The sequence below is a fragment of the Kryptolebias marmoratus genome, linkage group LG20 (assembly GCF_001649575.2).
Source record: "Kryptolebias marmoratus isolate JLee-2015 linkage group LG20, ASM164957v2, whole genome shotgun sequence".
Classification (NCBI taxonomy): Eukaryota; Metazoa; Chordata; class Actinopteri; order Cyprinodontiformes; family Rivulidae; genus Kryptolebias; species Kryptolebias marmoratus.
Window position 1 is genome coordinate 285,130 of NC_051449.1, and position 14,153 is coordinate 299,282.

The window sequence follows — 14,153 nt, forward strand, 5'->3', positions numbered from 1 at the left end:
GGGACACCCGGCTGATCCAGGGTCAGGTCCAGGAGAGACACCCGGCTGATCCAGGGTCAGGTCCAGGAGAGACACCCGGCTGATCCAGGGTCAGGTCCAGGAGGGACACCCGGCTGATCCAGGGTCAGGTCCAGGAGAGACACCACCTGATTGTTTTGCACAAAGAAATCTGTCCTGCAGATGTTCAGAGTTGCAGTGAGGCGTTATCTGCTGGATAGATAACTGAGACATGAACCTGTTTCTGCCTCTCAGGAACAAATAAACATCAGGGTGAATTCCTTAAAGAGACAAAGTGACAACAAACATCTAATCTACTTTGTGTCGTTTGGACATTTAACATTGTTTTACACCTTAGAGTGGAATGTTGTTTGGTTGCTGGTTTGTTCAGCCAACAGATAAATCTGCAGAAACAGGAAACAACACAGTTTTTATCATTTTTAATTAATAATTTACTGGAAACTGGTTCTTTTCTTGGAAACAAGCACATTTCCCCTCAGAAGAAAAACAAAGAGTTTTATATTCTTATATTCTGACTCAACTCCATGAAGAAGTTAGTAAAACTTATTCTTTAACTCCTCAGCAGCAAATAAAACATCACTTATAGAAAAGCTCAAAGTATTTTATTGAAGGCCAGCATCTGACAGTAAAAGAAAGATTAAAAACAATCTAGGATTTTTTAAACTACATCATGAAACTAAACTTCTCAGCTAAAAGTAAAGCTGCAAAACATTTCAATGAAATTTTAAAAATTCACTTTTTTCCTGCTGTAGAAAAAGATAAATCCCTGCAAACCTGCAGTGTGAGAATAACTTGTGATCTTTTGGGGGAACTGCAATTAAAATTAACAGGAAAGAAAGAGAAACTGTTTTCTGTTTTCTGTTCCTTCTTTGTTCTGGGTTGAAGTCGGTACGTTAGACCACAAAACACACACACACACACACACACCCTCTCACACACACTCACACACACACACGCACGCACACACACACACACAAGTCAAGTCAAGTTAAATGTATTCATATACCATTTTTCAGCAACAAGGCGGTTCAAAGTGAAAACAAAACTACAAAGTCATCATGAAAACAGAAATATAAAAAGTTAAACTAAACATGAGCTCAGATAATCATAATAAGTCAAAAGTACAAAGTAAAACTGATCTAAAACAAATCACACCAAAGATAAACTAAACGTATCAGCTACCTTGTTGTAATTTCTGTCAGATTATGTTGAATTAACAAAAAGATATATATTTTATTAGAAGGACAATTTTATCCTAATTTATTAATACTTCATTAAACCTTTTTAAGCCACTTTGAATCATTTTATTCAACATTTATCAGTGTTTGTCATAAAAAAAACAACAATATTGGTTTTAAGGAAAAGAAAACAAGAAGGATTTGGTGCCACCTTGTGGACAAAGTGTGAAGAGCTTAGTTTGCAAATTGGAAAAAATATTTGTAAATTTGTTTTAAATAAAGTGTTAGAATGAAGTCTGGAGGGCGGAGTGACGTGAAACTTCAGAACAAAGACAGAAATTCATCTTTTAAATCTTGTTTTATTGTTTGATTATTTTTCAATCATTACAGCAGAAACTGGTCAGGTGTGATACTGTATTCATGCTGTACGTTTAATTTAAACTCTGTACATATGATTTTTACATTCATAGTTTCACGTAGCAGACGTCCTGCTGAGTTACAGCTGAAGATCAGTGAAAACAAACGGTTTTAAAATGAGGATTCAAACCAGACAACAATATACAAGCATCTCAAATAAAAGAATCATAAAAGGACAATTAATTTTTACAAGAACAACTAAAGTAGATAAGACCTGTGTGATCTTATGTTCTGCTAAAATCAGTTTAATGTCTTCAGGTTGATCTAAACCTGGACATCATCCAGAAACTAAACCCCAACGACAGCATTACTGAACAACAACAGACCGAAAACGGATCCTTGAGGGATTCCACAATGAGAAGTTCTGCAGAGGACGTCCGAACATTTAGTGTAATTTACATTAGTTACGCTTTCAAAGACTTGTAGGGATTAAAGAAGCACCAACAGGATCCCTCCACCTCAAACATAAACAATTCAGACAACAAACATTAGTTAAAAAAAACTTTTGTCTAAAGTTGGTTTTACTTTTAACAACAAAAAAAAAGAGTTATTTTAATTAGTAGCAAAAACTGTTATTATACTGAAAATAATAATAATCACAGCAGAATTTGAATTTAATGCAGATATTTGTCTGTTATTATTTTATCTGCTGCCCTGGGACGGACTGAGACTTGAGACTTGAGACCTGAGACCTGAGACCTGAGACCTGAGACTTGAGACCTGAGACCTGAGACTTGAGACCTGAGACCTGAGACCTGAGACCTGAGACCTGAGACCTGTCCAGCTCCCCCAGGACCCGGACAGGAGAAGTGGGTGGAGAATGACAGATGGGTGATTTATCTGCTACCCTGGGACGGACTGAGACTTGAGACCTGAGACCTGAGACCTGAGACCTGAGACCTGAGACCTGAGACCTGAGATCTGAGACCTGAGATCTTAGACCTGAGACCTGTCCAGGTCCCCCAGGACCTGGACAGGTCCCCCAGGACCCCAGGACCTGGACAGGTGGTGGAGAACGACGGATGGGTGATTTATCTGCTGCCCTGGGACGGACTGAGACTTGAGACCTGAGACCTGAGACCTGACACTTGAGACCTGAGACCTGAGACCTGAGATCTGAGACCTGAGACCTGGGACCTGAGATCTGAGATCTTAGACCTGAGACCTGAGACCTGAGACCTGAGATCTGAGACCTGAGATCTGAGACCTGAGATCTGAGACCTGAGATCTTGGACCTGAGCCCTGAGACCTGTCCAGCTCCCCCAGGACCCGGACAGGAGAAGTGGTGGAGAACGACAGATGGGTGGTTTATCTGCTGTCAGGTGTGATTTTATGTGAGACCCTGAGGAGTTTCCTGTCAGATGTCAGGCTGGGTTTGTGGCTGCAGACATCACTGATGAGCCAAGAGCTCCTCTCCTCTCTCCACTTTAGCGATTAGCTCTGCGTGTTCCTTCATCTTCATCAGAGACTCGACTCGTTGCTCCCAGCCTGGTTTTCCCTCCTGCTTCTCTCCTTCAATCAGCAGGTGGATGTACTGAGGCGTGGAGAGAGGATTCCTGTTCAGGGCGATCTCCTTCAGTCTGTTCAGACAGTTTACAGCCTTCTCCATCAGCCTCACCACCTCATCCTGCACTCGTTTGTAGTCAGCCTTCAATCTGTCGATCAGCTGCTGCAGAGTCAGCTTCTCTCCTGTGGCTTTCTTATATTTTTCTTTGAGTTCTTCTAATGTCTGTTTTTCTTTAAATACCTGATATTCCCATCTGTAGTTCTTATTGAAATGTACATTCCAGAAACACCTCCCTGGACACACAGTACAGTATCCATCCTGTCCCATTGCAAAACATCCTCTTTTTTCGTCATCATTTTTGATCTTACAGGGGAAGTGGCAGGTGACATGACACTGCTCACAGTTGCTGATAAAGTGCCCAGTCTGAGAAATATCCACTGCAACAGGTTTCGTTACAATGACGTAAAACTCAAAGTTTGCGTTTTTTCTGATCTCTTCTTCATTCTCCTCAAGTTTTTTACTCGTCTGCCTTATTTTCTCAAACTTGGCCAAACCAAGTTTGACTTGTTTCTGCAGGTCCTCAACTGAGCTCTCCAGCTCCTGTCTTTCTTTCAGGACCTTACTGGTCATGACCAACCTGATGGTTTCTATCTGATTCAGAGATTCAAAAAACCTCCTCATGCTTTCTGTTCCCATGTTCCAAACGATCTGATCAAAGGTTTTATTAGCCGTGTTGTCTGCAAACAGAGCCGAGTTATTGAACTTGAAGTGAACTGGCAGACCGTCTTCAGTTTGAGGACACGAGACGCCTGAAGCATTGATCGCTTCCAGAACCGGGGGCTGCTGGGCGTCTGCAAACGTCACCAGAATCCTGATGTTTTCTGCCACATCTTTGCCAAAGATTGAGAGGAACGAATCAAATGCATATTCCTGTGTCTTTGTGAGTTTTGTTAAAAAAGCCTGAGCGACTAAACACACAGCATCAATTTCACCGATACCGTCCTTATCAGAGAAGAGATTACGCAGCTGCTCGGTGATCTCTCTGTCCCGGTCTACACCTCTGACATCTCCGAAGCCTGGAGTGTCAACAACAGTCAGAGAGTAGTCTACTTTGAAACCCTTCTGGTGATAGATTTTGTACACAGTGACCTCAGATGTCTGACTATGAGCCTGTAACGTCGACTGACCCTCATCCACCATCTTGAAGCGATACGAGTCCTCCCATTGAACACCCAGGATGTAGTTGATCATCCCGTTGATCAGAGTGGACTTCCCAGCACCGGTGGCTCCTGAAACCATGATGGTGCGGTTGGGTTTTGGGGATTCTTGCCCAGAAGTGAAATATTTGCATCCTGTTATATTGATATGTTGTTCTTTGAGTGGGACTTTATAAAGAGGGAGTGGTCCTGTTTGTGGAGTCAGCAGGAAGCTTTTCTCTCTGACAGAATCAGCCAATCGTTTCCTCTTAACGAGCCCATCTAAACCACAGCTTGGTTGGGGATCTGCTGGCTTTATCTGAGAAATGCTTGATGCTTTCTTTGGGTCATACGGTTCTGGGATGAATGGCTCTATGAAGCTCCAACATAATATTAACACATCTGGCAGTTTGATGATGTTGAGCCGGTGTAATGACAGCATTATGACCAGAATAAAGACCAGAACCAACGAGAACGAGTTGAAATAACACATCTTGATTGTTAGTGGGAGTTCTCTTCAGGTGGTTCCTGGTGTCTGTAGATGGTAGAATATAAGAATAAATATTCAACCTACCTTTAATATATTTTTTATTTGTTTTACAGCTAATATAAACACAAAGACAATGATAAACTAAAAATATTTACTTAAACTGATGATAATACAGCTGACCTTCCTCAGATAGAAGCAATTTTAGGCCTCAGTGACTCACCTCTGTTGGTTTTACACAAGATGATCCGAGAAATAACAGAACGCCGTCTGGAATTCCAAACAGTATCTCCAAAACTCCTAAAACCCAAGATAAAAAAGTGTTTAATCATCGATGTAGGTCCTCCCTGCAATAGTTATTCGGGACTTTTTTGTTAATAATTTAAAGCCATCAAAATGATGTAGAAACTGTAAGAAAAACACAGTGACATCTGAGCTGTGGAGCTCCAAACAGGGCTGAGTTTCTCCTTTGTTCTGTCAAAATGCTGTTGTTCTTTTATTTATGCAATATTTTTTCATAATTTTGTCAACTGCTGTCAAATATCACAGTGCATGATTCCCAATCAAGCAGCATGTTTTTTTTAACTAAAGGAGAAGAAGCAACTAAAAACCTGTGACAAAATGAATAAGAGGTCTGAGTGATCCCTGTCTGCTGTCTGGACTCAGATTGAGCCTCTGTAGAAAAGCTTTTAACTCTGTTCTTGTTGTTTGTTTTATATATGGATCATATATTGTGTCTGAATAAAAGTACAGTAAGTAAGTAAATAATAGCCTAATAATAATGTTTTTACAGGAAAGAAGGAATGAACTAAATAACTTTGTGAAATGTTTGGTTTATTAGAATCTGTTTGCTTCCTGTGGTAAAAGTTTTTCTTCCAAAGTGCCTCAGCTCCTCAGAGTTTTAAAAACAGCTGAGAGTTTATCTGTCCAGACAAGAGCCCGTCCAGGTTGCCACAGCCTAAAAGACGGACGACATTCTGGACAAGTCTCCCGTCCATCGCAGGGAGACACGAGGACAGATGAGACAAACAGCCACACACAGAGGTCCGTTTACAATCATCAGTTTACCCAACATACGTGTTTTTAGACTATGAGAGAAAACTGGGGCACTCTAAGAAAACCCAAGCAATCAAACTCCACAAAGGAGGAAAGATTTGTTAAAATCCAGACTGACTTTAGCATCACTTCCCATCGCTCACACCAGAGAGAAACAAATTAAAAAACAAACTCAAACCAACCTTTCTTGGTTTTTCTGCTCTCGGCAGTTTGGATTCTGTCAGCTGTTGTGTTTTGCAGCAATGGATCCTTTTACAATAAAAAAAAAAAAAAAACTTTACAGTCACAAAACAGAACTTTTCTAATAATAAACTTTAGTAAAATAGAGTTTTATTAAAACACTGAAGTATGACAAATCAAATGACTGTATCCATGATGAGAAACTTACCTCTCAGTTTGCCTTGAAGGTGAGTTCTGTTTCTGTTTTCTGCACCTTCTTTTATACACAGAAACACACCCACTTTTATTTAAAATGAAAATGATAAGATGCCTTTTTCTGGCTCCCATCCATTTTCATCATGAAACATGTAAAAGCTGCCAGTTTTACAAAGTTTTCCTGGTGATTGAGTCTTTATTCAGCCAACAGCTGTGTCTACAGAAACAGGGTCATGTGTGATCCGTAATCATTTATCTGATTCATTAACTTCTTTCTTTTTGTTTTTCTACAGACAAGGAAATAAAACGTATTTTGAAGTAAACAAGGAAAATTCTTCCTCATAATTAAATCCCCTCAGCTTGTGTTTGATTTTCCAAGTATGTGACTCAGCGAGTCCAACAGGAAGATTCCTTCAGTAATACTTTACTTTCTGAAGGTTGGACCAGTTGTGTTGTTGTACAGAAATATTTAGTTCCTCTTGGCTTATTTCCCTTTCATGAAAACTCTTATTGCCAAACAAGATGAATCAGTTCTGGGTTTTACACCAGTTTATGTTAAATTACATAAATCCTGTCTTTTGCCCAGTGAGCAGCGAATTTAACCAAATGTGTTTATGCTTTTATTAATAATGGCACAAGAGAAGCATACAGTTGAATTTACTGTATTGAGAAAGCTTCTTTGATTGGAAAACGTAGAGCTCAGCAAGTTTAAAGACTAACCTCCATAAATGAGCCATACGGTCTTTTTGCCAACACCTGGTCATGCAACAGCAAAACAGACAAACTGTGACTGTGGATCACTTCAGCACATAGAGGAACACTTGAACAACAAAAAGTCCAGAATGTGGACTTTATTCATGTGTACCTATAAGAACAACTGTAAATCACAAAGAACTAAGCCAGGCAACTTGTGAGGATTCCGGTTCTTTGGTTCCGGTTCGGGTTTTTGTTGTTTCTTTTGTGGGTTTTCATGTCTTGGTTTTTGGCTCACCTGTTTGTGATTTCTGTGATTATGTTTGTATAGTATTTAAGGGCACAAGTGTTTCAGTTAGTTGTCGGGTCCTCGTCTATTGAGCGTCTTAGCATCGTCTTTTCCTCGTCTTTTGATAGTCTTTCATGGCACTATGTTTCTTGGGACTTAGAAGTGTCTATGTTTTTGCTGAGCAAAGAAAAGTTTTGATTAAAGAGATTTTTTCCTCACCTGCTGCCTTTTGGTCCTCATCTCGCCTTGGAGCCGTAGGTGCGTGTCAGCACCCAGGTACATGACACAACTACCAGTACAGATCAGCCGCTCCTGTTCTACAGATACCTCTAAGATAGCTGAAGTCCTAGAGACATAGGTAGGTTGGATAGGTTTGGGATCACTGAGTCACATTTACGTATGTTTGATGTTGAAGGAGTTAAACTCCAGGGACTGAGACAAAGATAGAGGTCATCTTTGATGAGCTAGATCAGGGGTGGCCTACCCTGGTCCTTTAGGGCTACTATCCTGCACTATTATACATGTTTTTTCTTGTTCTGTTGCTCTAACTCACCTGATTCAGAGGTTAAATCACCTCTTCATGTTCTGCAGAAGCCTGTTAATCAATCATTGATTCAAATCAGGTGTGTTGGAGCAGAGAAACAAGTAAAACATGCAGGATGGAGACCCTAAGGACCAGGGTTGGCCTCCCCTGATCTGGACTCTGTTTGGATAACATTTCTGAGGCTCGGTTGGGAAGCTCCCCTCTGGGGTCCAGTGGAGAACAACTTTTGGGTTTGATATTATTTAAAGAGTGTCCTCTTTGAGCATTGAACCTCACAGACTTCAGTCCAACCTGCAAGACAGTTTGGGAAACCTCGGTTGAGAAGAATTCATAAAAACAACCCTCCTTCTTTTTACGATACCTCAGTCATTTCCCTCAACATCTGCTGAGCATCTCGATTGAGCAACAAAGGAGCCTCCCGACCAACTGCTGTACATTGTGGTTCATCAGCTGTGTTGCACAGAGAAAAGGGTGTGAGTCGCTGACACAACACTACCCCTCATCTTTACTCCCAAGCAGTCAATCTGTTTTCTAAAAACTTATACAATGTGGCTTGGACACATTTTATCTTACCCCTTTAAAAGATGCAAAGTGAAAGAAAAAGTAGCAGAAAACCACAAACCATGCAGGAAACCTTTCTTAGAATTCAACCAGGAAACTTTGGTCTCATATTTAAATGATGACAGCTTTTTTTTTTGCTAATTTAAAACCCTGTGCTGTACTCAGATGTTGCTCAGCGAGTACAACAGGAAGAAAATCTTTTTAAAAATCTGACTTGAATAAACCAGCCATGTAAAGTTTTTTTTTTTTTTTTTACAAATACTTGGTCATTCAAAACAAAATGGATGAGCTGCTGCAGAAGATCAAATGGAACCACTGTGTAACTAGTTGGATCGGACTACAGGAAATCTACATTTTAAAATGATCTAAATTGTATTTGTTTTAATGCAATCCAGACATATAGTTGATCAGTAATTAAAACTGTTTTTTGAAAAAGAATAAAGATTTCTGTTTACTGATATAATCCCAGTGATTTATATATTCTTTATTAGCACCAATCTGGCAAGTTTTTCCTAAATATACAATAATAATAAAAGTATTCTGACTGATCCATATTATTCACTCTCCTTCTTGTATTTTAAAAGCAAAGCTTAAGCAGCCAGTGTTCCTCAAGTCCTTTATTTGTTTTGTTATATAACTGGTTTGCCTCCAATCTGGGGAGTTTCTCCTGCCAAATACAACATTATGATAAAACCTTTGAAACCACTTTAACAGAACTATGTCTGTATTAACTGTCCCAGTTTTACTCAACTTACAGGCTCTGAGCTGAAACAGATAATGTGGGGGTCAATGAGCCGATCGCTGTCCGTGGTGCTGAACTGCTTTGAATTTGTGTTGTTTGATCATTAGTGACCATGTAACCTAACATTTCTGTTGTTCTCTTGGTTTGTTGTACTTCATGTCCATTTGATGGACTTCAAAATGACAGTCGCTCTCCGTGGTGCTGAAGCTTGTAAGACCAGCTGTTGGAAGCGTGTGTGTTGTAAAATGATGTTATCATGAGGTTTATTATTTGGGTATAAAGGGCTCGGTCATTTCCCCGGCTCTGATTTGTTCCACTAGTGCTTGAGAGGGAGAAGGATTCCAGGTCCAGTTGTTGAAGTTCTGTCCAGAACTATGAATAAAGGTGGGGGTGGCAGGTTGGAGCTGGGCGGGTAGTTGAACCAGAAAAAGATCCAAACGGCTGAGTCAAGACTAATGAGAGTTCCTGGTTTTTCACAGATGGAGAGAAGAATCCACAGGCTGGTTTCCTAGTGACATGAGGACTGCAGAAGCATAGGGGGCACAAGGTAAGTGTCAAAGTAATAAGATGAGTGTTAATAAAGTGACCCCCACAAAGTGCGGCCATATTTGTTTTGTTTTAATGGTGATCTTAGTTCAGGACATGACCCTGTCTGAGCAGTAATCAGAAATCCTTGGAGCAATGCTGTGCAGGAGCACAAATGTGCTGCTAGATGGCAGAAGTGGGACATTATGGGATTGACAGTGGATCATTTCTGTGTAGAGAAAGCTCCCATCCATTCAGATGAGAGCTACCAGCATGACACTCATTTCTCCCGTTAAAACAGGTTGCTGGGTCTGCCCGCTTGTCCCTTCAACCAGGACCTTCAACCATAACTCACGAGGCTAGGGTTAGGCTACGTATGCAACGTTCCAGCGATGAGTTCTGGCAAAACTGGAGCTTAACAACCTGCCAGGTGGTGATCTGACATGGTTGAACACAGCTGAGGACAATGAGCTCCGCCTGTCACTTGGAGCTCCAAAGAAGGTAAAGAAAGGCACAACACACTGCAATCCTCACAACAGTTGGTTTGATGCAGATGCTTTAACAAGTACTCAGAAAAAATACGGAGCTGGCATAACTTCGCTATGTACATTTTATTTTTAATTTAATTGATAAAACGGTTAGTAGCAAAAAGACAACAAGTCTACTTGGTTGTCATGTATAAGAGGAACAAGACATCATGATTCATAAAGCTGTGCCAACACGTTCAAATGAAGTCCGAAGGTTGGAGTGATGAAGATGTCAGGGTGTAAAAAAAGGACAACAGGCAGGTATTTATTTTAATATATTCAACTTTTTTGTTATTTATTTTTCAGCCAGTAAAACAGAAGATACAGTGTGTTTTTACACGAGTGATTTTGTTATTAGACATTTGTTGTTCAGGGTTTAGGATTTTTAAGCAAAGACTAAATGTGTTGTAATTATGGAGCAATTAATATTTACAGCCAAATGAAAATAAAATGTAGATATTTATCTGTTTATCTGCTGTCATATTCTGACTCTGAGGAGTTTTATTTGGTCACAGGTTGAACATCAGCAGGTTATTGTTGAGCCAGGGGCTTCTCTCCTTTCTCTACTTTTGCCATTAACTCTGCATCGTTTCTCATCTTCATCAGAGCCTCGACTCGGTTCTTCCAGCCTGGTTTTCCCTCCTGTTTCTCTCCTTCAATCAGCAGGTCGATGCACTCAGGGGTGGAGAGGGGATTTGGCTTCAGGGCGATCTCTTTCAGTCTGTTCAGACACTTTGCAGACTTTTCCATCAGTCTCCCCACCTCAACCTCCATACTTTGATATTCAAGCTGTAGTTCGTTCATCAAACCCTCAACAGTCAGCTTCTCTCCTGAGGCTTTCTCATATTTTTCTTTCAACTCGCCTATTGTTTGTTTTTCTCTGACAGTTTCATATTCCAATCTGTACTTCTGATTATGATGTACATCCCAACAACATTTCCGTGGACACACAGTACAGTATCCATCATCATCCATTGCTCCACATCCTCTTATATCAGCATCATTTGCTATCTGACAGGGGTAGTGACAGGTGACTTGACAGTGCTGACAAATGGTGAGGTAGTTTCCAGAACCAGAAATATCTATTTGTTTGGGCTTTATGACATCAACACAAAACTCAAAGTTCTCATTTCTTTTTATCTCTGCTTCATGATCTTGAATTGTCTGCCTCGTCTGTCTTATCTCTTCCATTTTGGCTAAACCCAGTTCAACCTGCCTCTGCAGACCTTCGACTGAAATCTCCAGCTGCCGTCTCTCTCTCAGGACCTCCTTTGTCAGAGTCAAACTTTTGGTTTCTGTTTGGTTCAGAGCAGAAAAAAACCTCTTCATGCTCTTTGTCCCCATGTTCCAAAACATCTCATCAAAGTTTTCTTCCTCATCATCTTCATTTGTGCTGCTTGCTGCAGCAGCTGTGTTGTCTGCAAACAGAGCTGAATTGTTGAACTTGAAGTGGACGGGCAGCCCTTTGGTTTTAGGACATGGGACATCTGCAGCATTGATTCCTTCCAGAACCGGAGGTCTCTGACCGTCTGCAAACGTCACCAGAATCCTGATGTTTTCTGCCACATCTTTGCCAAAGATTGAGAGAATTGAATCAAACACATATTTCTGTGTTGGTGTGAGTCGAGCTGAAGAGGCCTGAGCTACAAAACACACAGCATCAATTTCAGTGACGCCGTGCGGAGAGGAGAAGAGATTACGCAGCTGCTCAATGATCTCTCGGTCTCGTTCTATTCCTCTGGTGTCTCCGAAGCCTGGAGTGTCAATGATGCTCAGAGAGAATGGGACCTGAAACCCGTCCTGGTGGTTGAGTTTGTACACAGTGACCTCAGATGTCTGACTGTGAGCCTGTGATTTATCCTGACCTTCATCCACCAGCTTGAAGCGATACGAGTCCTCCCACCGAACACCCAGGATGTAGTTGATCATCCCGTTGATCAGAGTGGACTTCCCAGCACCGGTGGCTCCAAGAACCATGATGGTGCGGTTCTGTTTTGGGGAATCTTTCCCAAAACTGAAATATTTGCATCCTGTTATATTAAATTTTTCTTCCTCCAGGGGAATTACATAAACAGGGAGAGGCCCTGTCTTTGGTTCCACCTGCCGGCTTTTGATTTTAACAGCGTCAGAAAACCTTTCAGGGCTGGCTGATTGGCTCATTATAATCTGCAAATTATTGTTTTTATAGAACTAAACTTCTGGACAGATAGTGATAGTGTTCTTAAGAACAAGCTTCCTGAGAAGGCTGTCTCTGGCTCTCCTACACACAACCTGAAAGAGAAAATCAGAAAACACAACCTCAGAGAACATTATGTTTGCTATGAACTGATACAGTATAAGGTTTATATCATCTCATTCCTGCTTGCTGCCCTGGAGGTGTTGGTGACACTTGGGTTCAAACTTTTACCTTCCCCCAACTCCACATGCAGGGGGAGGAAAAGAAGTGTCGGTCAAATCATACCTTCCCTTCATACCCAGCTAAGATACAGAACAGAACCCTCAAGCTCCCAGGTCTTTGGTAGAGGACCGAGCTTGAGGTGAAAAGTGGGGAAAGGAGGCGAGCTCAGAAGTTTTATGCAAGTCCTAACCACAGACCAGCCATGTGGGTCCTGATATCTACTATTAATAAATAAACAGAACAAACCTGTGTTGGCTTTTCTCTACACGGTCCTGTAGTTTTGGTTCTGCTGCTGTGTCTTACTGCAGGGGAATAAAAATTAATAAAAACAGACAAATTAGTCACTCCTGAGACAGAATTTAACAAATCCTGAATTTCAACAAAAAATCTTTAAAAGATAAAAATAGAGAACAATTATTACCAGGCTTGTGTTCAGAAGGTAACCACTCAGTTTGCCTCTCATCAGAAAGTGACTTACTGTGAGTTTACTGCAGCTGCTTTATACGCACACACCCACACACACACACACACACACACACACACACATATAGACACATACATACTCCCATACTCAAAATGAAAAAGAAAGCATCAAAAGTAATATATGTATGGTGGACCTGCCTTTGCCCTCTCAGTAATAAATGTAAAAAAACTGATGACTGATAAAATTATGTTTATGAGGGTCTGATAGGAGAAGAAGATTTGTCTCTTGTGTTTAAAGTGCATTTGATAAAAGTGCCTTATTGGCTTTCTGTTGTAACAGAAAATCTGACTCAAAAGTCTTTTAAATGTACCTTTATGTTTATTTACTTCTGTGACACAAGCTGCAGGTTAACAACAGATATCAGAAAAAACAGCCCAGTAAGAAAAACTTGGATTGTGCCTTTAACTGAAACTGTAAACCAGTAAGCTACAAGAGCACATTTAGGCAAACTTCTTTCTCATTGGAGGTCTGTAGAGTTGGAACACTTTGAAAAAATGGATCTTCAGCTGTGTGTGAAAATGATAGTAAATATTATTATTACCAACTAACTGATGGTTCAGGGCTACGGTCATGGTTTGGTTGGTCTGCAGTCGTTCTGTACTCGGTGGATTGAACAGAACTCTGTGAGATCTTCAAAGCTTGGAAACTTATTTTATAACCTCACGCTGCTTTAAACTTCTCAACAGCTTCATCCCTGACCTGTCAGGTGAGTTCTGAGGCTCACAGAACAGCTGCATTTATTCTGAGATGAAATTACACCCAGGTACACTTTAATAGGGTTTTAAGGGTGTCGCCCTCAATTGGTTTCGGTCCTACCTGACTAATAGGAGTTTCTGTGTAAAAATTGACAATTTTGTGTCTTCCACAGCTCCTCTTCCATATGGGGTTCCCCAGGGCTCAATCCTTGGCCCTCTTTTATTTGCTCTCTACCTTCTCCCCCTTGGCTCTGTTTTTAGAAAGCATGGCATTTCATTCCACTTCTATGCTGATGATTGCCAGATCTATTTTCCCTTGGCACAAAATAATACAGTCCAGCAACTTACACACTGTCTTAACGATATCAAAGCATGGTTTTCTTTTAATTTCCTTAGTCTTAATGAGAACAAGACAGAAGTTATGTTGTTTGGACCGAGTTGTTGTTCCTCTCCCAGTGTAG

The 14,153-nt window shown here is 40.7% G+C and overlaps 2 protein-coding genes across 2 annotated transcripts; both read right to left on the reverse strand.

Annotated features, from left to right (window-relative positions):
- Positions 1-2,785: 2,785 nt before the first annotated feature.
- Positions 2,786-6,418, reverse strand: LOC119618057. The gene is made up of 3 exons (XM_037981987.1): positions 6,042-6,418; positions 5,027-5,103; positions 2,786-4,851 (listed from the first exon to the last, which is right to left on the reverse strand). The coding sequence occupies exon 3, from the start codon at positions 4,807-4,809 to the stop codon at positions 3,004-3,006; it is 1,806 nt and encodes a 601-aa protein (XP_037837915.1). The 5' UTR covers positions 4,810-4,851; positions 5,027-5,103; positions 6,042-6,418; the 3' UTR covers positions 2,786-3,003.
- A 4,030-nt stretch (positions 6,419-10,448) lies between these two features.
- Positions 10,449-12,275, reverse strand: si:ch73-170d6.2. The gene has a single exon (XM_037981907.1). The coding sequence runs from the start codon at positions 12,273-12,275 to the stop codon at positions 10,647-10,649; it is 1,629 nt and encodes a 542-aa protein (XP_037837835.1). The 3' UTR covers positions 10,449-10,646.
- Positions 12,276-14,153: the final 1,878 nt, after the last annotated feature.